General features: G+C 59.5%; 1 protein-coding gene across 2 annotated transcripts in view; it reads left to right on the top strand.

The window, feature by feature from the left end:
* MYO5B (myosin VB) overlaps positions 1-22327 on the top strand; it is a 187438-nt gene that overhangs the window by 116644 nt on the left and 48467 nt on the right. For both annotated transcript variants that reach the window (XM_055126082.1, XM_055126081.1), the window contains exons 8-14: positions 923-1030; positions 4486-4595; positions 9347-9612; positions 14800-14881; positions 15861-16001; positions 20061-20183; positions 20745-20828. In XM_055126082.1, coding sequence (XP_054982057.1) covers positions 923-1030; positions 4486-4595; positions 9347-9612; positions 14800-14881; positions 15861-16001; positions 20061-20183; positions 20745-20828 — 914 coding nt within the window. The remainder of the gene's footprint in view (positions 1-922; positions 1031-4485; positions 4596-9346; positions 9613-14799; positions 14882-15860; positions 16002-20060; positions 20184-20744; positions 20829-22327) is intronic.

Genomic DNA, 22327 nt, shown 5'->3' with positions numbered 1-22327 from the left:
AGTGAGACCTCACTTCTCCGGCCCTCCCTCAGCGGCCTGCGCCCTCGGGAGGAGCACGCGCTCCCTCGAGAGCCCTTGGCACCCTCTTGTGCTCTGGGCGCGGCTGTGTCCGGCCTCGTGGATGGGTTGGCCGTGGGCCCTGCTTGGTTCCGGACCTGCTGATCACGAGGAGCCTGACCAAGGGCCTGGCGGCAGCTCCGAGGAAAACCCGCCTTCCTCCCTCGCTCCCCTCCCCCCGAGCCCTGCCCTGAGCCCATGAGCGGGGCTGTTTCTGCGGGACCTGCGCCCACAAAAGCATAAATGATGAAAGGGAGGAGGGGACAGAAATAAATCAACAGGGGCCAGAGTGGAGGCAGAGCGGGTGGAGTGTTTGCCCTGGGCGCGGCCAAGCCGGGTTCGATCCCCAGTGTCCCTCAGGGCCGCCCGAGCACCGCCAGGAGTGATTCCTGCGTGCAGAGCCAGGAGTGAGATCGAGCATCACTGGTGTGGCCCTCCCAAAGCAAAAAATAAATAAACAGAAATATTAATGGGCAAAGCCTTCCATCCGCTGAACCTCTCCTGACTTTTATTCCAGTCTGAGCGCTTTAGCAATGCCTGTGTGCGGGTTCCGTCTCTGCCTGATTTCTGTTCTCTCTCCCGGTGACCACAGTCGATAAGGAGAGTCTTGCTTTGTGGGCGCCCTCCCTGGGTCCCACGCGGTGCCCGTGAAGGAACGCGGGCCTCCTGCGGGTCAAGCCTCTGCGCCAGCCCTTTCATGCGCCCTCGCTCGACCCAGCCCTGAGGCCCATCCGAGGAAGGCCTCCTCTGCTCGCTGGGAGTCGAGTCTGCTCTCGAGGAGGAACCCCCGGGGGTCTCGCTCTCATCCCGCCTCACAGGGCGGAGCTTCCCTGGGTGCTGACGCCTCCCCCTTCTCCCCCCACAGCCTGTGCAGAGGACTTCTTCTACACGTCGCAGGGAGGGGACACGTCTATCGAGGGTGTGGACGATGCGAAGGACTTTGAGAAAACATGCCAGGCCTTCACCCTCCTTGGTATGTACGGGGCTTGTGTGGGGGGGGCGCAGGCCCTGAGGGCCGCCTCCCTGCAGTGGGGGGACATGCCAGCCCGGGCCAGGGCGGTGGGGACCTGGCCCCCATATGCACAGAGCAGTGCCCCCTGCCCTCATCTGCTCACCCTCGGGCCCCGGAACATCGCAGCTGGAACCTGGGTGACCTTTCTCGAAGATCTGGTCTGACCGTTTCTCTGCAGCTGTCCCTGCAGATGTCACCCTCGGGACCAAGGGGAGGGCGAGTCTTTTGGGGACCCAGGTCCAGGTTTAGCACAGCGTATTCTACAGGAAAGTCCCAGGCCTGTGGCCCTGCGCACCCCAAACTCAGGTTCGGGCAGGATGGAACTGCAGCTGATGTGTCCTGGTACAGCCCGACCCTCCCAGCTCCCTAACTGAGCCCCCAAAAGATCCAAAACCAAGAGCCCTGTCCATCCGGGCACAGGGGGTCCTGGAGCAGGGAGACGCACCCCGCCTTGCTGTTTGGGGCAGGGAGAAGCATCTAGTGGAAAGATAGGAGGCAGGTGTTTTGGTTTTTAGGGGGGCACACCCCCATGACTCGGGAGCACGTGGTGCCAGGGACCACGCCCCGGGCTCCCACATGCCAAGCCTGCTCTCAGCCCTTTGGGCTGTCCCCAGCAGTGCAAAGTTCTGGGACCTACAGCAGAAGCCAGGGCGGGGAGTCCAGGGCGGGGAGTCTGCTTGCTCTCTGGGAAGGGACCCGAGTGTCCATCCTCCCCGATCAGGGACCCACACTGGGCATCGTCCGCATCCGAGGGGCCATTCTGGGATGCTCTGCTGAAGAGTTGTGTCCAGGGCCCTGACTCAGACCTCTCCCGCCACCCCCCGCGGGACAGCCCCCTCTCCCAGACGGGGGAGACCAAGTCCCAGAGCCCACCAGCCCAGCAGAGAAAAATGAAATCAGTGTTCACAAGAACGGCGTCTTCTGGGGTGTCCTGGTCCGTGAGAGGACAGGCACGAGGGACAGCTGCGTCCCCAGGCCCTGCAGGGCAGTCCTGCCTGTCTCTCCCCTACCCCGCGCCCCACCTCAGACCGGGCCTGCCATAGGATCCGGAAGCTGTTCCCGTGGTGGGGACGCCCTGGCTGCGGGTGTGGACATCGTCTGTCCGAGCAGCAGCGGCGAAGCTGCTTCCTGCTGCCAGCGTGGTTGCCACAGTGCCCTCTGCTGACCAGGCGTGCTGTCCAGCCCCGGAGCAAGGCTGGAGGGAGAGGGCAGATCTCAGCTGACCGCTCCCCACCCCATCCCAGCACCACAGGGCTGATTCATTTCCTTTTTCTTTTACTTTGTTAAAGACTGTGTGTGTGTGTGTGTGTGTGTGTGTGTGTGTGTGTGTGTGTGTGTGTGTGTGTGTGTGTGTGTGTGTGTGCAGGGATTGAACTCCTTGTCATCTTATCAAGGTCCCAGTACCCACTGCCCGGCTCGTCCTGCTAAAGGGACTTTGCCGACTTCAGAAAAGGCCCAGGGAGATCGTGCTGGGGTGCGGACTGGCCCTGCATATGGCTGACCCCAGTTCCACCTCTGGCATTGCGTGGCTCCCTGAGCACAGAGCCAGGAGTAGCCCCTGAGAGCTGCAGGCTGTGGTCTGATAACGATAATGATTATCATACACCTGATGATGATCACAAGCTCCGTGCTTTACTCCCTGTCAGGGGATGATCCTTCAACCTCCTGTCTTATAAGTCTGCGGCTCTAGCCTGCTTTCTTTCATGTAACAATTCCGTTACCCCAAAACAGAACATAGGCCTATAGGACTCAAACTCTGACTGCTATTGGCTTTTTTTAAAAAATAAAAGTAATATGTTTCTGTAGAATAATTGTGCATTTCTATAGGAATATTTGAGTTTGTGTACCAAGCAGCGAGGAAGCAAGAGCATGAATTGCTTTGTAAAATTTTGTATTTTTTTTTGAAATTTTTTACATAATTTAAAAAGCAAATCCCCAGCCCCAGGGCCTTAGATGATCAGACTTACCCAGCGCTTATAAAGTCTGCCTTCATCTTGTCCAGGACACTTGGGTGACTCATCTGATGGATTGATCTGAACAACACTGGTAACCCCTGTATGCGGTGTCACTACCTTTGTGTTCAGTGCGTAAAGAATTACTTACAAATAAGTGACAGTACAGGGGTCAAGCCCTGGGCTTGCACACACTGACCCAGGTTAGATCCCTGGCACGCCACATGATCCCTGAGCATCACCAGGTGTGTGCCCCAACCCAGAAGTACCCTTGGGGAATAAGAAGGACAGTTGTAATTCCCTGAGGCCAATGGTAACTCTCTATTCTGTGACCTGTTTTTAAGCATGAAATGTTTTTACTGTCACTGTCATCCCATTGCTCATCAATGTGCTCGAGCGGGCACCAGTAACATCTCCATTGTGAGACTTGTTGTTACTGTTTTTGGCATATCGAATACACCACGGGTAGCTTGCCAGGCTCTGCCATGCAGGCAAGATACTCTCGGTAGCTTGCCGGGCTTTCTGAGAGGGGCAGAGGAATCGAACCCGGGTCGGCCGCGTGCAAGGCAAACGCCCTACTACCGTGCTGTCGTCCAGCGTATAGCACAGCGGGTAGGACATTTGCCTTGCACGCGGTTGACTTGGGTTCAATTCCCAGCATCCCATATGGTCCCCTGAGCACCACTAGTAGTAACCTCTGAGCATTGCCGGGTGTGACCCAAAAAGAAAATAAAAAAATTCAAATATAACCCTAAATGAATTGTTTTATAATGAAAAAAAATAAAAAAAGAAAACTAATACCCCCTTAAAGCAAAATTTGACTCTAGGAGGGCACCCAAGTCTTGGATCTTCAGGACTTTGCTCCCAGCACAGTGGGTGCCCCATGGTTCCAGGTGGGCGCATCCGTCCCTTACTGAAGGGTCGTGAAGCAGGACGGGAACAGCCAGGCATCATTTGGCTCTCCTGCCCCTGAGAGTGCCCCGAGGGGGTGTGTCTGCTTCCGATCCCCTGCGGGCACTTTGCATTGGTGGCGCAGATGTTTGTAGGTACGGATGGGTGGGGCAGGGCGTGACAGCAGATAAATGACCGGTCTCTATAAACGGGAGAGGCGAGAACGCGGTCAGAGCATGGAGCTGCAAGTCCAGCTCGAGACTGTGATTACGGCCTCTCTGCCGTGGGAAGAGTTAGGAGGGACAGCAGTGTGACCCATCTGGTTTGATCAAGACAATTCCAGCCAGGAGATTCCCTGTCTGGTGCAGGAAGCCCCTTTGCCCTCAGAGCTGTCGCTGTGAGTGGCAATTACTTGGTGAGGAGCCTGGATCATTTTAGGAGTTACTGATCCAGAAAAGGAAAAAAAAAAATAATCAAACCTTTTTTTTTTTTTAAAGTCCTTTAAAGGAGGGTGAAATGTCCTTTCTCTCTGGTCATGGATACTGAGTGTCGTTCATCCCTTTCTCCCCGCAGGAGTGCGAGAGTCCCATCAGATAAGCATTTTTAAGATAATTGCTTCTATCCTGCACCTCGGAAACGTGGGGATCCAGGCGGAGCGAGATGGCGAGTCCTGCAGCATCTCGGTAAGGCCCCAGATGAAAGGGCCGCTTACACCGCCCGTCCGGTTCCGTGCGACAAATGGGCCTGTGCCCTTGGAGGACACTCGTGGGTTATTTATTCTTCACAGTTATGGCTCCTGTTTCCTTGCTGATAATTTTTTTTTTTTAAGAATGCGTTCATCCTCTTTTTCAAATCTGCTGCCATCCAATTTCTGTCTTGCGAGGCAGGGAATTTAGTGGCTGTTCAAGACATTCTTTTCGATGGATTGAGAAAACCAGTGAGGTCCATGGACTTCTGCAGAGGATGACCAGTGGCCGAGCCCTCGCTGAGCTCCGTGATGAGGTCCCAGCTGCAGGTGGCCAGTTGCAGACAGGGTCAGCTGCAGCCCCGTTGGGTGGACAGGACGTGGCGGCAATCATGCTAGCGCAGGACCCGGCAGGGCTTGACTAAGCCTCTGTGCTCGTGATTTACACATGGTCAGTGCTGGATTCTGCTCCCTGACTGAGACACGCGCCGGACAGCAGCGTCCAGTGGGCAGATGCCGGGGTCAGCACTGGGGCGGCTGTATAGACCATCACCTGCAATGTGGTAGGGTCCAGCTGGGCTGGACATGTTATTCCAGCCTCGAATAGGGGAATCTGCTTTATTACACCCCCCCTTAGTCACCCTGGTGGCAGAGGCTTGGGAAGGTACAAAGGTTGAGTTTCGCTCCACCAACTTTGCATCGAACTGACCAGAAGCTGGGGGGTGGGGAGGGGGGTGGGGAAGGCTGCATGGCACAGACGCTGAACCCTGAGAATGTGTGTCCTCACCCCCTGACACAGTGAGGCGATGCTGTGTTGGCTGCCAGGGGCACAGCCCATGAGGACGGGCCTTGTCCCTGCGAGGTAGGCGCCCTCCCAGCCACAGGGCCTTTGCACCGCTGGAGCAAGCAGGAATCACCCTCTCACTATTGGCCCAGACTGAGCCCAGACTGGACCGGCCTTTGGGCAGAGGAAGATGAGGGCAGGGTGGACACCAGCACAGCATGCTTCTTTCCCTGGGAGAGAAGCGGCCTGGGATTTAGGGAGCCCCTGTAGCCTCATGGGGTTTCCCCACCTGGATCCTGTGTAGGAGAAGAGCATGGTGGGCCTGGGATGTTGGGTGGCCCTGGACACTGATGTTGGGGTGTGTTGCAGGGGGGTGTTGCGGGGTCGGGCGATGGGTTTGACATGAGGGGGCTCGGAGAGTGGGGTGCCGAGGGGGCAGGCAGGGCCATACTTGACTCGCTTCACCCGAGTCTCATCTGAGACGGGTCCTAAGGGCCGGGGCCTCCCGTCTGCGCGGCCACCCCCCACACCGCCTGTCTGTGAGGGCAGCGCTCCTGCCGGGGTCGGCCCTGAGGCGAGGAGCAGCTGTGGTGCCGCAGGGTCAAACTTACGGCTGGTCCTACGCCGACTGGTCCTCTGTCGCCTTGGCCACCCAGGTCTCCAGGGACTCTGCTGACCGGCCAGCACCCTGGCTGTCGGTGGCCGGAGAAGGACTGAGCTCTCTGGGCCCAGTGCAGATGTGAGACCTGGGAGAGGGGCAGGCCTGGGCCCAGTGGGGTCCCGGGTGCCTGTTCTGTGGAGGAGGCCGACAGTGCTCCCCTGAGCTGGGCTGCTCCTCCGTACCAGCTTCTCGGGACATTGAGGTGAGGAGGAAGTAGGGGGTCAGAGGAGAGAAGGAAATAGGAGGTCAAGGTGAGAAGGAAGTAGGAGGTCAGAGGTGAGGAGGAAGTAGGAGGTCAGAGGAGAGAAGGAAATAGGAGGTCAAGGTGAGAAGGAAGTAGGAGGTCAAGGTGAGAAGGAAGTAGGAGGTCAGAGGTGAGGAGGAAGTAGGAGGTCAAGGTGAGAAGGAAGTAGGAGGTCAAGGTGAGAAGGAAGTAGGGCAGAGGAGAGACGCAGGAGGTCAGAGATGTGATTCTCTGCACAGGTGTGTCCCTCGCCCAGCTCCCTGGGGGTTGGCTTGTGGCTGTGGGCAGTTGGGACAGGGCGTGACGGGGGACACTGGGGAGAGGGACAGGGCAGCCCCTGCTGGTCCAGGGCTCAGGTACCCCGTAGCACCATGGCCCCTCCGTTTCATGTTCTGAGGCTTTAGGGATTGCACCCACTGGTCCTGGGTGCACCTAGAATATGGGCCTCCCTCCCGCCTCCCACCGGAGCCCCAGCCCTGGCCCCGCCCCTCTGAGAGGTGGCAGGAAATGTGGGGCTGGAAGACTGAGGCCTGAGGGAAGTCCATCCACTAGTGGGCCTCTGGGCAGCAGCGTCCACTCCTGCCCGCTGGGCACAGCTCGAAACCCCACCGGGTCACAGTCGAGATGGCAAACCCACAGACCCACACTCCCCGCCAGCGGGGGCCCAGACTGCAGGACACACAGACGCCGGGGAACTGTCCCCCGCCCACCTCTCCTGGGTTGGCTTCAGGTTCTGGTCCACAGGCGGCCTCCTGCTGGCCGGCCGCCTCCCCCCATAGCACGTCTATGTTCTGTAGCACCTCAGCCTCGATTCAAGCAGGAAGCGTGTCCTTGGCCTACCTGCCCGGGTGCCCACGGGGACACGGTGGCCAGGAACGGTTGGGACACCAGAGGCAGGTTGTTCCCTCTCCAGGCGGCTCGGACCCACAAACTGTTCCCCGGCGCTGCCCGATTTGGGTGGATTTGAACGTGAGTGTGACGGCGGGGTGTGTAGCCAGTTTAGAATCAGCAGGCAGGAGCCGGCCACACGGCATGCAGAGGGACACCCGTGCCGGCGGTCACCAGCGGACCCGCAGCTCCTGGACTGTCTCCCTGTGGTGATGTGGCAGTGCCCAGGAGGGCTGGGACCCGGGAGGAACGGGACGCTGTGTAGAAGGACGGGGCACTGCCCACAGGCCACTGCACACGGGAACCCCAGTGCCAGCTGTCACAGACTGGGAGGACGGGCCAGATGATCGGGGGGACCTTTGCTGCTCTGCCCTGAGGCCGCCGCGGCCGCCTGGTCTGGCGGGGCGGCTGCGGCTCCTTCTCCGTGGAGCAAAGCCAGCTGGGTCCCAGGTGCCCTGGCTGGAGGTCCAGGCCCGGGTCAGGGAGCCTGGCTCACCACGTCCACTGGTGAGAGGACACGATGCCAAGGCGAGTTCCGGGGCAGCTCTTCTGGGAATCGTGACCAGTGACGTGTCTTCAGATCCTGGCTCTTTGGTCAGCTAAATCCCCCAAAGGCCCCCTCAGATTTCTCTCCCTCAATACTCGCCGGGGTCAGTGGGGCCGCAGCTGTCCCTGCCCTTCGCTCTGTCCAGCGCCTCCTCTCCACACGCCAAGCTCTGGAGGAACTCTGGCCTCGGGACAGAGAGGGCGGGGCGGGGCGGGGCTGTCTTCCTGCTCCGGGGCCTGATGGTCCTGTACTTGCTCTGGCTTGCACGTTTCCCCGAAATCTCTCCGGCCCGCGGAGAGACAACAGTGGAAAGCGCTCCTAATTGAGTGGGTTTCGTGAGCGGTCCCAACCTGAGAATAAAACTGGTGAGGTTAGAAAGAAGGAGGCTCAAGACAACATTTGCTGATCAAGAGCATCTTTATTATCAGTCATGCTGGTTTTATACCTTTCTTAGCAGGGGGTTGGTACATGAGTTGTCAATCATCAGGGAAGTGTCTTCTCAGACCAAATAAGGAAAAGTTAGGGGTGTTCTTTGGTGGGCTACAATATTCTCTAAGAGTCGGTTGAGAAATAGTGGGGAGGGGCACGAGTGGTCACGTAGACAAGGGTTTATCTGGCAGGAACATCTGTCAGGAGGTTTTGTAAGCTAGGGTATGGCTTTTAAGTAAGGTATTCTACTCTACGGGCCCTGAGGGTCTCGTGGTTAATTGTCCTGGGCTACTTTTACTTCTTGAGTTTAGCTATTTCCTTTGTCACAAGGGCACCTGTGCCTCAGGTTATGCAAACGCTGGTAATGGAATTTTCCGGTTTGTACAGAGTAAAAGGTTGAGGGGCTCCCTTTTGTTCAGGGTCCTAAACAGTCCCCAACACTGGCTGGGGGAGCAGGTGGGTTTTAAATGTCTGTAGGAGGATGCAAGTGGCCCCGGAGTGTCGGGGGGATGGGCTCCTTGGGCGGGCCCTGCATCTCGAAGCCTGGAAGCTTCCAGACAGCACCGTCCCCCACTCCACTTACCTGGCCCGCCTGTCTGTTGCGGTCCATTCTGGCCAGGGGAACCCCAGGGTGCTTCTGAGCAGGCAGCTAGCTGGAGGGCCGCAGGTCAGAGGTCACTCAGAGTAGGGGGCTTCAGGAAGGTGCTCCCGCCTCTGGCTCCTTTCTCTTCATGGTGTCTCCCGAGCACCAGATCCCTCTCCGGGTCCTCCCCTGCCAGTGCTCTGCAGCTCACCCGCCTTGGAGCAGGCGGGCGGAGGACTGGAGAGTGTTTCTAGGAAGCCCCGAGAATTCACCACATTGGCAGGTGACAGGGTCCGTTTGAGAAGCGCTTTATTTTATTGGTTTGGAGGGCACACCCAGAGGTGCTCCGGGCTTTCTCTGGGCTCTGTGCTCAGGGGCCTGGCAGGGCTCAGTTGCTCCGTGTGAGGCAAGCGCCCTGCCCACTGTGCTCTCTCTCTGGCCCCGCCACTGCCCTGTCCACTCAGCAGGGTGAGCGTGTGCGTGCGGGGCAGGAGGGGTTGTTGCTTCGGAGATGGGGGGGCCGGAGGACCCGTCGTCCCCGATGGCCGCAGGGGAGGGGCCGGAGCAGGGGTGGGGCCCTCCCGCCCTCTCCTGACCCCCGTGTCTCCTGCAGCCCCAGGATGAGCACCTGGACACCTTCTGCCGCCTGCTGGGCGTGGAGCAGGATCAGATGCAGCACTGGCTGTGCCACCGCAAGCTGGTCACCGCTGCGGAGACCTACGTGAAGACCATGTCCCTGCAGCAGGTGGTCAACGCGCGCGACGCCCTGGCCAAGCACCTGTACGCGCAGCTGTTCGGCTGGATCGTGGAGCAGGTGAACGAGGCCCTGCGCAGCTCCCTCAAGCAGCACGCCTTCATCGGGGTCCTGGACATCTACGGGTAGGCGCGGGAGGGGCACGCGCGCCCCGCCAGAACACCGGTGGCCCCCCGCTGAGTCTTCCTCCCGCTCCTAGCTGGGAAACTGAGGCTCAGAGAGGAAAATGTCTCCCTCCACAAGAAAGCCTTGGGCCGGAGTGTATATATAGTATGGCGGGGAGGGCGTTTGCCTTGCACGCTGCCGACCCGGGTTCGATTCCCAGCATCCCATATGGTCCCCCAGGCACCACCAGGAGTAATTCCTGAGTGCAGAGCCAGGAATAACCCTTGAGCATCGCCGGGTGTGACCCAAAAAGCAAAACACATAAAAAAAAAAAAGACCTAGAAAGTCTTATCAGACTAGAACAGACTCGGGTTTTGTACTTCAGTGGCATTTTATTTCAGTATTTCATTAATCCATTTTATGGTCATTTTTTTTTTTTTTTTTGCTTTTTGGGTCACACCGGGCAATGCTCGGGGATTACTCCTGGCTCTGCACTCAGGAATTACCCCTGGTGGTGCTCAGGGGACCATATGGGATGCTGGGAATCGAACCCGGGTCGGCAGCGTGCAAGGCAAAGACCCTTCCCACTGTGCTATTGCTCCAGCCCCTTATGTTCATTATTTTAAGGGCTGCTCCCAAGCACCCTTGCCGTCCTGGGCGAGTCAGGCAGGAGAGTTCAGTGGTCGGGTCCCACGGTCCTGGGGCCTGTGTGGCACCAGGGTGCAACCTCAGGGCCTCCAACTGTGGAGCCGTCTCCGGTCCCTATGTGTGTGCCACCTCACTCACCACCTCCCCCCGCTCTGTGATGCCCGGGTTGTGTTTTCAGTGCCACAGCTTCTGTCTGCACGGGGTTGGGGAGGAACAGGGAGGTAGATGGGGGGCAGCCGGCGACGGGCCAGGGGTGACAACACAAACAGTGGCGACTGCTGGTCCCAGCCCCACTGCCTGGCGCCCCTGGGCCTCCACTGGACTGACTGGGAGGGGGAGGTGACCGGACCGGAGGGGGTCATCAGACCTGGCACCGAAGGGCCCGCAGAGAGCGCTCGGGAGCTCGGGGGGTGGACTCGGTGCTGGCTGGGCTGGGGGCAGGCGGGGGCCCGGAGGCACAGCCAGGAAAAGGGCGTCTGAGACACAGGGGAAGCACCCTAGGGTGTAAGGACTCCTGGGAGGTGAGTGTTGCTGGGGGGGGGGGGTGCCCCTTCGTCCTGGCCGCACGTGCTCTACACTGGGCTCCCGCTGGGCTCTGAGCCTGGAGCAGTCTGTCCTGGGGTGAACAGCCCAGCTCACGGCAGTTACCTGGCGCCCAGTCTTCCCCGGGCCGTGAATATCTCCAGGGAATCGAGTTTCCCGGAGTACTGCCCTCCCCATCACCTTCTTAGAGAAGACCTGGATAAACGCCAGCTTTCTGCCACCCCTGGCCCAGCTCCCTTCAGCCACCCCGAGAAGGGGCAGTCAGCTTCCGAGCGTCCCCAGGGGGGCGGGGAGGGGGCCTGCGGGCTCGGGGTCGCTCTTACTCAGCATGTTGAAATAGGACGACTATTTCAGGCGTGCACGTGGCCTGCCCCTGTCACCAAGGCGCTGCGCACTGCTCAGGTACACGGGCACGCTTGGCTCACGGGAGGGGGCCTCAGGCAGGGCCAAGGCAGCCGAGTCGAAGCCATCCTTGGGCCTGCTGGCATGTTGCATCTTCTCTGTCCCGGCATCAGTTGAGTGGATTTTCCCGAGGCCTCTGCCACCCCATGATGATGTCCGAGTTGGCCTGTCCACGTATGAGCGGCGCCCTTGTCCACAGATCCGCAGGACCCCCTCCTCCCGGGGCTGACCTGATGTCGCCCTCCACCTGCCGAGGCCTGAGTCCTCAAAGAACCCTGAGCCCCTCTCGGGGCCACGAAGGAGCATGTGTGTGTGTGTGTGTGGGGGGGGGGGTGTTGTACTCCCATCTGCCTTGCTCCAGGCCACATGTCCTTTATGTGTGCTGTCCCCGGTCAGGCGTGCACTCACCATCTCCAGCCACGACCCAGCCTGTCCCCACTGAGAAAGTGTCTCTGTCTCCACCCGCAGAGAGGAGACCGGGTGCGACGTTCCTCGCCCTGCATTCAGGGGGACGCCCACACTGTCCTGTAGGCAATGTTCAAGGCGACGGGTCAGGCACAGGATCGGGCCAGTCCGGGGCTCTCATGCCACCTCCCCCGGGTGGTTCTGGCGTCTGCCCGGACCTTCCCGCACAAACCTTCACTGGTTGGAGCTGGCAGGAGCAGGGGATGGTGCTTCCAGGAGCCCGAGGGTCACTCCCAGCTCGACTCAGCCCAGCTGTGTGGGCCCAGCTGTCCAGTGCTCAGACCTGGCAGAGCTGGAGACCGCCCATGCCACACTGGGCAGTGCTCAGGGCACCATGCTGGGGTCCAACTATGCCAGGCTCCCCTGCCACCCTCCCGCACTTCAGGGCAGCAGCTGGTGGACTAGGGGGCACTGCCACGAGCAGCCCCCCACCTCCACCCATTTCCAAGAGGCGGGGTTCCCCCAGGCTCCCTGGGACAGGAGCGAGAGCCGCAGAGATGACCCTTCCTGGCCGGGGCACAGGCTGCATCCAGAGAAGCATCGGGGCGGAACCAGAGTCTGGCCTGTCGGACGCAGCCACATCCCACGTGGCTGAGTCCAGGGCCAAGGGGGTGACGTCTCTGACAGTTCATGGGTGCCTGTGTGAGGTTGCAGGAGCCTGGGGACGGAGACTCAGACAGGACTAGCCTGGTGGCCACCCTGTGTCCCGCGGAAGCCCTGCTCTCCAGCTGCGCCCTGCCCTGTGTCTGTCCACTCCACCCTCTGTGCAGAGGCGGAGGGGCCCCCCAGCTCCGTGCGCAGACAGCACTGAGCTCCAAGAGCCCCGTCCGTCCCTCCGGGCCCCGGGGGAGGAACTTTCTAGCTTTCTCGCCTTGCGAGCATCCCCGCCCCTAGCAGCCCTGCTCGGGACAGAGTGCCGGGCCTTAGCGATTAGCGTGCAGTGACTAGGGGCTGCTTGGGGTTGCAGCATCACTTGCCAACAGCACCCGTTGTTTTTCAAGGCCCGTTCTGGCCGTGACCATACCCAGAGATTAAGGTGGGAGGAAATAATGTGCCGTTTCATTGTGAAGATCAAAGGAAATCAAAGTAGGGGTGAAAATTGTCCTCCCTGCAAATACACATCTCAGGTTTCAGCATGAAATCGACTCTGTTGTTGATTTCTGGTGGGGAGGGGCAGCACACAGGGTTGGGGGGGGCTGGGGGGCTGCGGGGGATGGAGCCCGGAGCCTCAGAGACACCAAGCCTGCATCCTACTTGTGTGAGTTATATCCCTGACCCAAGGCTGCTTCTGCGGTTTGACCTTCCTCCCGCCCAAGGTCTATAACACTCAGCATTGATTTTACCGGAGGAATCCAATTCCTTGTGTATATAAATTCCTTTGATGACATTTTAATGCCACGAACGCTAAACAGATCCATTGTGTTTATTTTTAAAAGTTATCTCAGCGGATGGGAAGAATCACCATGCACGCAGGGGGCCTGGAGCGGAGAGGGCGCCCTCTCTTCCTGGCTCTGCGCCCCCTCGACATCCCCCATGCCTCCCCAGCCCCTCATTCATCTCTGGCCCTCCGGCATGGCGGTAATTACCCTTGGCCGGCAGAGGAATTGTTCCCAGATAATATCTTAGGAATAAGGAAATTATGAGCTAATTTCAGACCATCTCAAATTAATGAGAATGTTCTTTGTAGAGTGCTGGCATTGTAAACCTTCAAAAAATGACGAGTGGGAGATCCTGAAATCCTTCCTCTGTGGGACTCAGCACGAGCTCTGCGAACACGTCCACTTCCCAGGCCGCGGCCAAGGGCGAGGCTGCCTCTTTCATCCGCCTTCTAAGTCTGGTGGATGACATTTCCTCTGTCGGCAACCCACCCTGGGTGCAGTGGGGGAGGGAGAGGAAGGGGGTGCTGCAGGGCAGGACTGGGTACACTGGATGCCCCCGTGCCCCGGCCTGGAGGGCACCCATGGGGCAGAGTGACCAGCGGGTACAGGCCTTGTCCTGCGGGACTGGGCTGCAACTCCGACTGGGCCTCTTGGATCTTGGTTTATGTACCCAGAGCTCGTCCTCCAGTGGGGTGTTGTAGGAACAGCGTGTTCAAGGCCGTTCCCTCACCGCCAGGTGGGGAGGTGGCTGGCTCCTGGCTTCCCTGGGCTTCCCTGCTTCCCGTCTCCTTGTGCAGGAGGCAGGCGCTTCCTTTCGAGCACTGCTGAGCCAGCCTGGCCCGGGCTCTGCTGATGTGTGCCTGACCCTCAGCCCAGCCCCACCGGGCCATGCTCCGGTATTTCCGCTGAGGCCAGTGGCGGTGGTGGTGGGGGTGTGGTCTGTGTGAAAGGAGGGATGTTGTGTTTCTCGAGGCAAGGCTGGGGGTGCTCAGTGGCTGGGGGTGTAGGGGGGGAGGTAGTTGTTGGGGGGAAGGGAGGCTTCCTTCTAAGCCCCCCACAATTCTCCCACCTTCCTTTCTCCTCGTGCTCAGACACCATCTCTCCCAGGAAGGCTGCCCGCTGGCCCGCAGCCTTTCAGAGTTGTTTCTCACGGTTGCGAGTCTCATTTATACTCTGTGGTCGAGAGTGTGATCTCAGGGGCCAGAGAGATGGTACAGAGGGTAGGGTGCTTGCCCAGGTGCCATCCCTGGCATCCCGCTGCAAGCCCTGCCGGGAGTGATCCGTGAGCTCGGAACTAGAGGTCAGCCCCGAGCATCTCTGGGCGTGACACGACAGACACACAAGAACGAGCCCAGGGAGAGATGCTGCGGGGCGGGTCAGAGCAGCCCACGGACCCTTAAAAGTGAGGGCTGCCAGACTGGAAGTGCCAACCTGAGGCATGTTCCCCAGCTTGTCCCGAGGGCTTCTGCGGTGTAGACCGCTGAAAGAAGCCCCCTCCCCCTGTAGTGAGACAGGGTGGCAAGAGGCGGGAGAGGAGAGAATTGCGGGCACTCATGTCTATACCCACTCTTCCTGAGATGTCTTCTACGTTGGAGGCTAGAGTGACCGTCTCGCTCCTCCCATTCAGCTGGGTCGCCTGGCGGATGCCGGCTGTGGTAGTCCTGGGGTCCCACACACAGAATCTGGGGGGCAGTCCCTGGCCGAGTCTCAGCAGCCCCTTGGGTCTTCTACCAAGCTGGCTCTTACTGGGTCTTCTCTTCCATTCTGCAGGTTCGAGACCTTTGAGGTCAACAGCTTTGAGCAGTTCTGCATCAACTATGCCAACGAGAAGCTCCAGCAGCAGTTCAACTCGGTAAGCTGGGGGTCTGCATCTGGGCGGGGGGGGGGTGCCTGGGGGTCTGCATCTGGGTGGGTCAGGGCCTGGTGGTCTGCATCTGGGCGGGTGGGGGCCTGGGTGGTTTACATCTGGGCGGGTCGGGGCCTGGGGGTCTGCATCTGGGCGGGTGGGGGCCTGGGGTTCTCTGTCTGGGCAGGTTGGGGCCTGGGAGGGTCTGCATCTGGGTGGGTGGGGGCCTGGGGTTCTGTGTCTGGGCAGATTTGGGCCTGGGAGGGTCTGCATCTGGGCAGGTTGGGGCCTGGGGGTCTGCATCTGGGTGGGTTGGGCCTGGGGGTCTGCGTCTGGGCGGGTGGGGGGGCCTGGGGGGTCTGTGTTTGGGCCGGTGGGACCTGGGTGGTCTACATCTGGGCGCGTCAGGGCCTGGGGGTTTGCATCTGGGTGGGTCGGGGCCTGGGGGTCTGCATCTGGGTGGGTCGGGGCCTGGGGGTCTGCATCTGGGTGGGTCGGGGCCTGGGGGTCTGCATCTGGGCAGGTTGGGGCCTGGGAGGGTCTGTATCTGGGTGGGTTGGGGCCTAGGGGTCTGCATCTGGGTGGGTCGGGGCCTGGGGGTCTGCATCTGGGCGGGTCGGGGGCCTGGGGGTCAGCGTCTGGGCGGGTCGGGGCTGGTGGTGTGGGTCTGGCCAGCTGGGGCCCTGGGTAGGCGGAGGCTGCCTAGGTCAGTGGGGGGGGGGCACGCACTCACTCCCTGCAGGAGTCAGCTCAGTTGTCTTCTGCCCAGCTTGCGTCAGCTAAGCCACATGTGAGTGTGGTACCCGCAATCCGCGCCAACACGCCAATGTGCTGTCCTGACTGTGGCGTTGGTGTCCGAACCTTTTCTGGTGGGGGCACTTCTCACCCTCCAGGACGTGGACCTCCTGGGGCCAACGGGCCGGGGAGGTGGAGGTGGGGGCGTGACTGCAGGGCACGAGCCCCAGCCTCTGGCGTCTTCCCCCAGCACGTCTTCAAACTGGAGCAGGAAGAGTACATGAAGGAGCAGATCCCTTGGACCCTGATCGACTTCTACGACAACCAGCCCTGCATCGACCTCATCGAGGCCAAGCTGGGCATCTTGGACCTGCTGGATGAAGAGTGCAAGGTGAGCTGCTGGGCGCCAGGGCCGGAGACACACAGCTGCTCGGGGGGCACGAGTGTCACCCGCCACCTCCTGCCTCTAGTGCACGGGAGAAGCTTTGCCGCTGGCCTGCGCGGGGAAGGGTCCCGCCGCTCAGACGCCGTGGCTCTGCTGGTGTTCGCCTTCCCGATACGGGTGAAGGTGATGCAGGAGAGAGGCCGTGGGTCTCTGTTCGTCCACGGTTCCCGGGTTCCTCGCTGTGTTCAAGAGTGAAAGTGCCCAGTAGGGGCCAGGGCACAGGGCACAGGACAGCAGGTAGGGCACTTGCCTTGCTTGCGGCCGACCCAGGTTCCATCCCCAGCACCACGTATGGTCCCCTGAGCTGGCCAGGAGTGATCCCTGAGCTCAGAGCCGGAATTAAGCCCTGAGCACCTTGGGCTGACAGAAGACTGAGAGAAAACAGGGCAGGATGTGGGCTCCTAGTCAGATCTAGGACCTAAAAGGTCTTAAGTAAATGGACAGCCCTCACCAGCCTAAGCGGGAATGAGAGATGCTAGTCTTACCTCAGCAGCACAGTCGGGCCCTAAATTCACAAGGCATCTCTGGGAAGCAGAGGGGAGTCCTCGGAGAGTCCATTTGGCAAGAAACACAAAGGCCCAATTTTCTTATAAAAACCCTACAGAAACAAGCTATACTTAACCTAGTCCTATGTTAAGTTCCTCCCTGGCTGGGAAGTTTCTTTCTCTTCTACTATATTTTCAATCTGTTCAATTCTGAGCAGTTTTTTTTTTTCATTCAGTATTTTTCTTTTCTTTTTAGGAGTCGGGGTGGGGTGGAGTGGGCCGTGCCCAGTCGTGCTCTGGACTTACTCCTGGCTCTGCACTCAGGGGTCACTCCTGGCGGGCTGGGGGGCCCATCTGGGGTGTGAGGATTGGAACCTGGCTTTGGCTGCATGCAAGGAGGTGCCTCAGCTGCTGTATTGTTACACTGGCCCCCCAGTTTTTTTGTTGTTTTTTTTCCATTAGTTTGAGACACTGTGATGTACAGGGCTGTTCACGATGGGGTCTCACTCATGCTCTATTCCAGAACCACACCCTCCACCAGGTGGGGTCCACGTCCCTTCAGTGTCCACCCCTCCCGTCCGCCCTCTGCCTGCCACCCTCGTAGGCTGGGTTCCTAGACCAGATCTCAGGTGCTGTTGCTTTTGGCCCTTTCTTAGCCCCTTACTATATTTATATTTTATTGTGGGGCTGCCCATAGCCAGCAGTGCTCAGGTCTTAACTCCTGGCTCTGTGCTCAGGGATCACTCCCGGTGGGGCTCAGGGAACCACATGTGGTGTCCAGAATCTAACCTGTGTCTCTTGTGTGCACGCATGCACCATGACTCCTGTGCTAGCTCTCTGATCCCTTCTTATGCCACAGATGAGGGTATCGGGCTCTGCCACGTTAAGGTGACAAACACACGTGTCAGCTTGCGTGCACCTTCTCGCCTTGGCCCCTCGTCTTGCTCTGCCCTGGTTCTGCCGTGCCTGATCCCGTGTGCCCCAAACCCTCGCTCTGCCTCTTGGCTCATTCCCCACCCCTTCTCCCCCACCCCTCTCCCCATTCCTCCCCACCCCTGCTGTTTCTAAACATAGGAGGCTTGGAGACGAATTTGAGGTAGAATCTCTTTCAAAGATGCTGAATTTAATATTTTTTTTATTTCGTCTGCCCAACACAATTAATTGCTGCCCTTAGAGAAAATTTTTTATTTTCTTGGCTTTCCTCTGGCATTTAGCACCGGATGCTTGGTGGCGGTCACACCAAAGGGATCTCGAGAAAGCCGCGCGCCTTCGGGGCCCCTGAGAAGTTCCTTCCGAGGGAGTTAGCGGTTTCCTCGTGCCGCTGATTCTATTCCTTTACCAATGAGGCCAGCGGAAAAGTGAGGCCTGGTGCAGGGGTCACCTTCAGGCAGGGCTGGTGCCGGCTGCAGAGGGGACAGTTAAGGCCCTGCGGTCTTCGCCGTGACTGAGGAGGGTTCAGGGTGATGGAGGGGCGAGGGGGGAAGGCGAGAGCGATAGTACAGTGAGGAGGGCGCTTGCCTTGCACACAGCCGACCTGGGTTCGATCCTTAGCACCCATTGTGGTTCCCTGAGCACTGCCAGGAGTGATTACTGAGTGCCAGCCAGGAGTGGCCTCTGAACACTGACAGGTGTGGCCCCAGGATGGTGGGGGTAGCGTCTTCCCCCGGAGGGGGGCCTCGTGTCCATGACCTCTGGAGCGGCCCTCGCAGTGACTCATTGCTCTGTTCTGTCTGCAGCGAGCTTAGGGAGCCACTCTCCACTTTTCTCTTTTAATTTCTGTCTTTACTGTCATTTAGGTGACACCTTTACTATAGTGTTAATGATTATGGACTTTTAGGGAGTGTCCCTCATAGAAGAACATTTACCTTTTCGTGCTGGGATATCCTGCTCAAAGGGACAAAAAAAAAGCGAAATATCTAAATGAGCACGTATTATAACATTATAAAATTTATGTAATTGATGATCTGCTTTCCAGGCTGAAGTAATTCATCTGTTATCTTAGTTCTGCTTTAGCCCTGTGGTAATTATGCTTTTTCTTTTTTGACTTTTTGGGTGACACCTAGTGATGCACAGGGGTTACTCCTGGCTGACAGGAGTAGCATCAGGAATTACTCCTGGCAGTGTACTCGTGGACTATATGGGATGCCGGGGATTGAACCCATGTTTGCAAGGCAAACACTCTACACACTGTGCTATCACCCTTTTTGTTTTAATACCAAAAAAAAAGTATAGAAATAATAACTTGAAAAGGCAAGAAAAAAAACACAATTTATGGTTTTGATGTATAGTTAATGCATCATCAACATTCCCACAGCCCTTGTCAGAAATTGCTCATATGTCCCTTGAGTCCCAGCTTCCTCCCCCGGCCCTCCGCTCCCACTGGCTGCTCGTCTCAGTGCTGTGGTCCCAGACCAAGGACCCACCATCCTTCAATCCCTTCCAGTCCCTCGTTTTGTTTCTCTCTATGCCGCAGACAACTGAGATCATCCACGTTTGCCCTCCCTTTGACATATTTCGTGAAACACGATGCCTTCCTGTCCCGCCCAAGTTGCAGCCAGGTGCATGGCTTCATCTTTTCTCACAGCTGTGTAGTATTCCATTGCAATGTGTATCTCTACTTCATTGTCAATGCGCCTGTCATTGGGCATTTCGGTTGCTTGTGTATCCTGGCTATTGTACTGAGCCCTGCAGTGATCACAGGTGGAGATGCATCTTTTTTAACTGTTGTGTTTTGTGTTCTTGGGAGAGATGCAAGGAGTAGAATCCCTGGGTCCTACAGAAGCTCTCTTATTCCTTGTTTTGAGACATTTGAAGCTGTCAGCAGGGACACTGGCAGGGCCCCCTGCAGAACTCTTTAAGAAGTGTGACCTCCGTCAAAGACTACTCTGGGCTGGGGCAGGGAGACCCGGGGTCGTGCCTTGGGCCCCAGTTGTAGCTGGTGCATCTATGGCTTAGTAGCCAGTGAGTGGCCAGAACCGAATTCCCAGCTTGTGGGGGGACGGGTGGCCCAGAAACATCAAGACCAACTCCTTGAAGCCAACAGCGGCGTTATCGGGTGGAGCTGGAGACCCGGGGTGAAGGTTCCCTGGCACGGAATTCCCCAGCGAGCTCTGGTGGGCAGGGCAGGGCTGAAGGACGGGGCAGCTGGCGTGGGGTGGTCGCTCGTGGGGTGTAAATGACCCGGGCGGGGACTGGAATGAGTGCGTGCCAGGAGCTGGCAGAGGAGGTGGACATGACATGCATGCACCACTGGGCCCGGGCCGGCCCAGAGCAGCGAACCTCTCCCCGCTCTTTCTGCTCTGCTGGTGTGACCTTGTGTTCCAGCCGTGCGCCCCTGCTCCCCGCCACCCTTCCAGCCCCCGCCCACCCCGGCTGCCTCGCTGGCTCCTGTACCCACGCTTTCGTGTGGCCTCCTGCTGCCAGTCAGGGTCATGCCAGAGGGCAGACTCCAGCCTCTGGAGTCCGCCTGCCTGGTGGGTTGGTGTCCTCGGCCATGACATCCATTTCCGTGCTCCCACAGGTGCCCAAAGGGACCGACCAGAACTGGGCTCAGAAGCTGTACGACCGGCACTCGGCCAGCCAGCACTTCCAGAAGCCTCGCATGTCCAACACCTCCTTCATCGTCATCCACTTCGCCGACAAGGTGGGCCGCCGTCGGGGGTGCGGGCGGGGCGCGGGGCTCAGGGTGCCGTCGTCCATCCGTGTCACTTGCAACTGGCCTGACGTCAGCTCAGCGGAGTCCCCCTCCCCCCTCACCCTCTCTTCCTGCTGTCACCGGGGCACCCCTGCACGCTCCCCACCTGGCAGGACCCCGTAGAGTCACCACTTCCCAGCCAAACTCTTCACACATCCCACGGGGAGGGTTTCTGTCCTGGGAACACAGCAGCGGGACAGGGAGCCGGAGAGAAGGAACTCGGGGAGCAGGGGAGGGGGAGGGGGGCCTTTCCCGGCACTGGGGCGTGCCTGGGACCTTTCCTGGGTTCCTCCTGCCACCGCAGGGATGGGCCTTTGGCACGAGGAAGCCTCTTGGGGTGCACCGCACAGAGCTCCCTGCCGCAAGACGGGGTTCCGCCAGCAGGAGGCCCGTCCTCGGGGCCAGTCCCAGGCTGCCCCTTAGACAGGCGCATCCACCAGCCCCTGCCTGGGTGGGGGGCGGAGACCCGTGCGTTCTCACGAGGCTGCCCGCTTCCCGCCCTGCGCGCAGGTGGAGTACCTCGCCGACGGCTTCCTGGAGAAGAACCGGGACACGGTGTACGAGGAGCAGATCAACATCCTGAAGGCCAGCAAGGTGAGGCGTGAGCAGCCGGGCGGCAGAGCGCGGTAGCCGCTGCCCCCTGCCCCACCCCTGGCTGCCGGGTGGCAGGCGGGGCGAGGGGAGGGACTGGGCAGCTGTTCCTGCCTGAGATGCTCCCGGCACAGTGGCACGGAGGGGGCTGGGAAAGAGGCCAGCAGGGGCGGGCCGGCAGCCTGTTTGCGGGGGCCACGGGGCCCGGCCTCCCCCGTCTGTGCAGGTGACGGTCCTCTTCACAGCCGAGTATTGGTGCCACTCCGGACCCTCCCTGGAGGCCAGAGCTTATGGTACTGGAGTGGCCGTTAGAGCCAAGGACCAGTCTGTCCGGGCGCGAGGAAGGCAGCTTTCTCGGAGCCCTGGGACCAGGGTCCTTCTCCTTCTCAGGGGCACCAGAGCATCTGCCCGTCCTCCCTGGAGGACCCGTCGCCTGACAGTCCCGGCAGAGACGGGCAGGACAGGCTCTCCCCTGCAGTGCCCCCCCCCCTGCAGAGCCTGGAAGGAGGGCAGGCATGAGGAGAGGGCCCCACGGCCTGGAGAAGTCCTGTGCAGAGGCAGACGCTGCTAGGGGACGGGCTTTGCAGGGCTGAGGAGCCCCCCCCCCTCCGCACACCACATAGGCGGGTGACGCTGTAATTAAGGGGCGAGTGGCCCCAGGGGCCCAAGGACCTAGAGGCCTAAACCGCCTTCAGACCCCCCAGCCCCAGGCAAGCTGTTCCCAGAGGATTTGAGCCCAGGCGGGGGTGCGGGGTCTGTGGCTGCCGGGAGGAGCAGGGAATCAGTCTTCTCCGAGACGGATTTGCCTTGGGTCAGTGTGAACACGAGTCGGAGCTCAGCGCCACATCCGCCTCTCGGCCTGCCTGGCTTCTGGCCCTCGGGTGCGTGTTGACGGGTGACTGTCCCCGTTCTCTGCCAGGAAGGGGCAGGGAGAGGGAATAGAGGTCCATGGCTCCGCCTTCCAAACTCCGGGATGTGCCCTCCCCCTGCCCTCCCACCCGCGTCCATCCCACGGGAGCTGAGAGGTCGGGAACACTCTGTTTGCTTGAAAGTGAGAGATACTGTTGTCCCGTCCCTGTTCCTCCTTTCGGGCACGAATGAGGAGCCCTGAAGGGAGTCGAGGGCCTTCCCTTTACACACAGACTCTGGGGCGGGGAGAGGGTCCCCGTGCCTGTCCGGGAAAGCTGTTGGTTCGGAAAGAGAGTTCAGAAATCGAGCATTGGGGCTGGAGTGATAGCACAGCGGAGAGGGCGTTTGCCTTGCACGCGGCCGACCCGGGTTCAAATGCCAGCATCCCATATGGTCCCCTGAGCACCGCCAGGAGTAATTCCTGAGTGCAGAGCCAGGAGTAACCCCTGTGCATCGCCAGGTGTGACCCCCCCCCCAAAAAAAAAACCAGAAATCGAGCATTTACAGACACTTGTAAGTCGGAGTGTCATTCTCTCCAATGTACTCCTCGAAGGTGACGACTCCCATCTCTCTCCCACCCACTCGTCCCCCCA

This window comes from Sorex araneus, chromosome 2, assembly GCF_027595985.1.
Source record: "Sorex araneus isolate mSorAra2 chromosome 2, mSorAra2.pri, whole genome shotgun sequence".
Classification (NCBI taxonomy): domain Eukaryota; kingdom Metazoa; phylum Chordata; class Mammalia; order Eulipotyphla; family Soricidae; genus Sorex; species Sorex araneus.
Note: the sequence above shows the minus strand (reverse complement) of the source record. Positions and strands in the feature narration are given on the sequence as shown.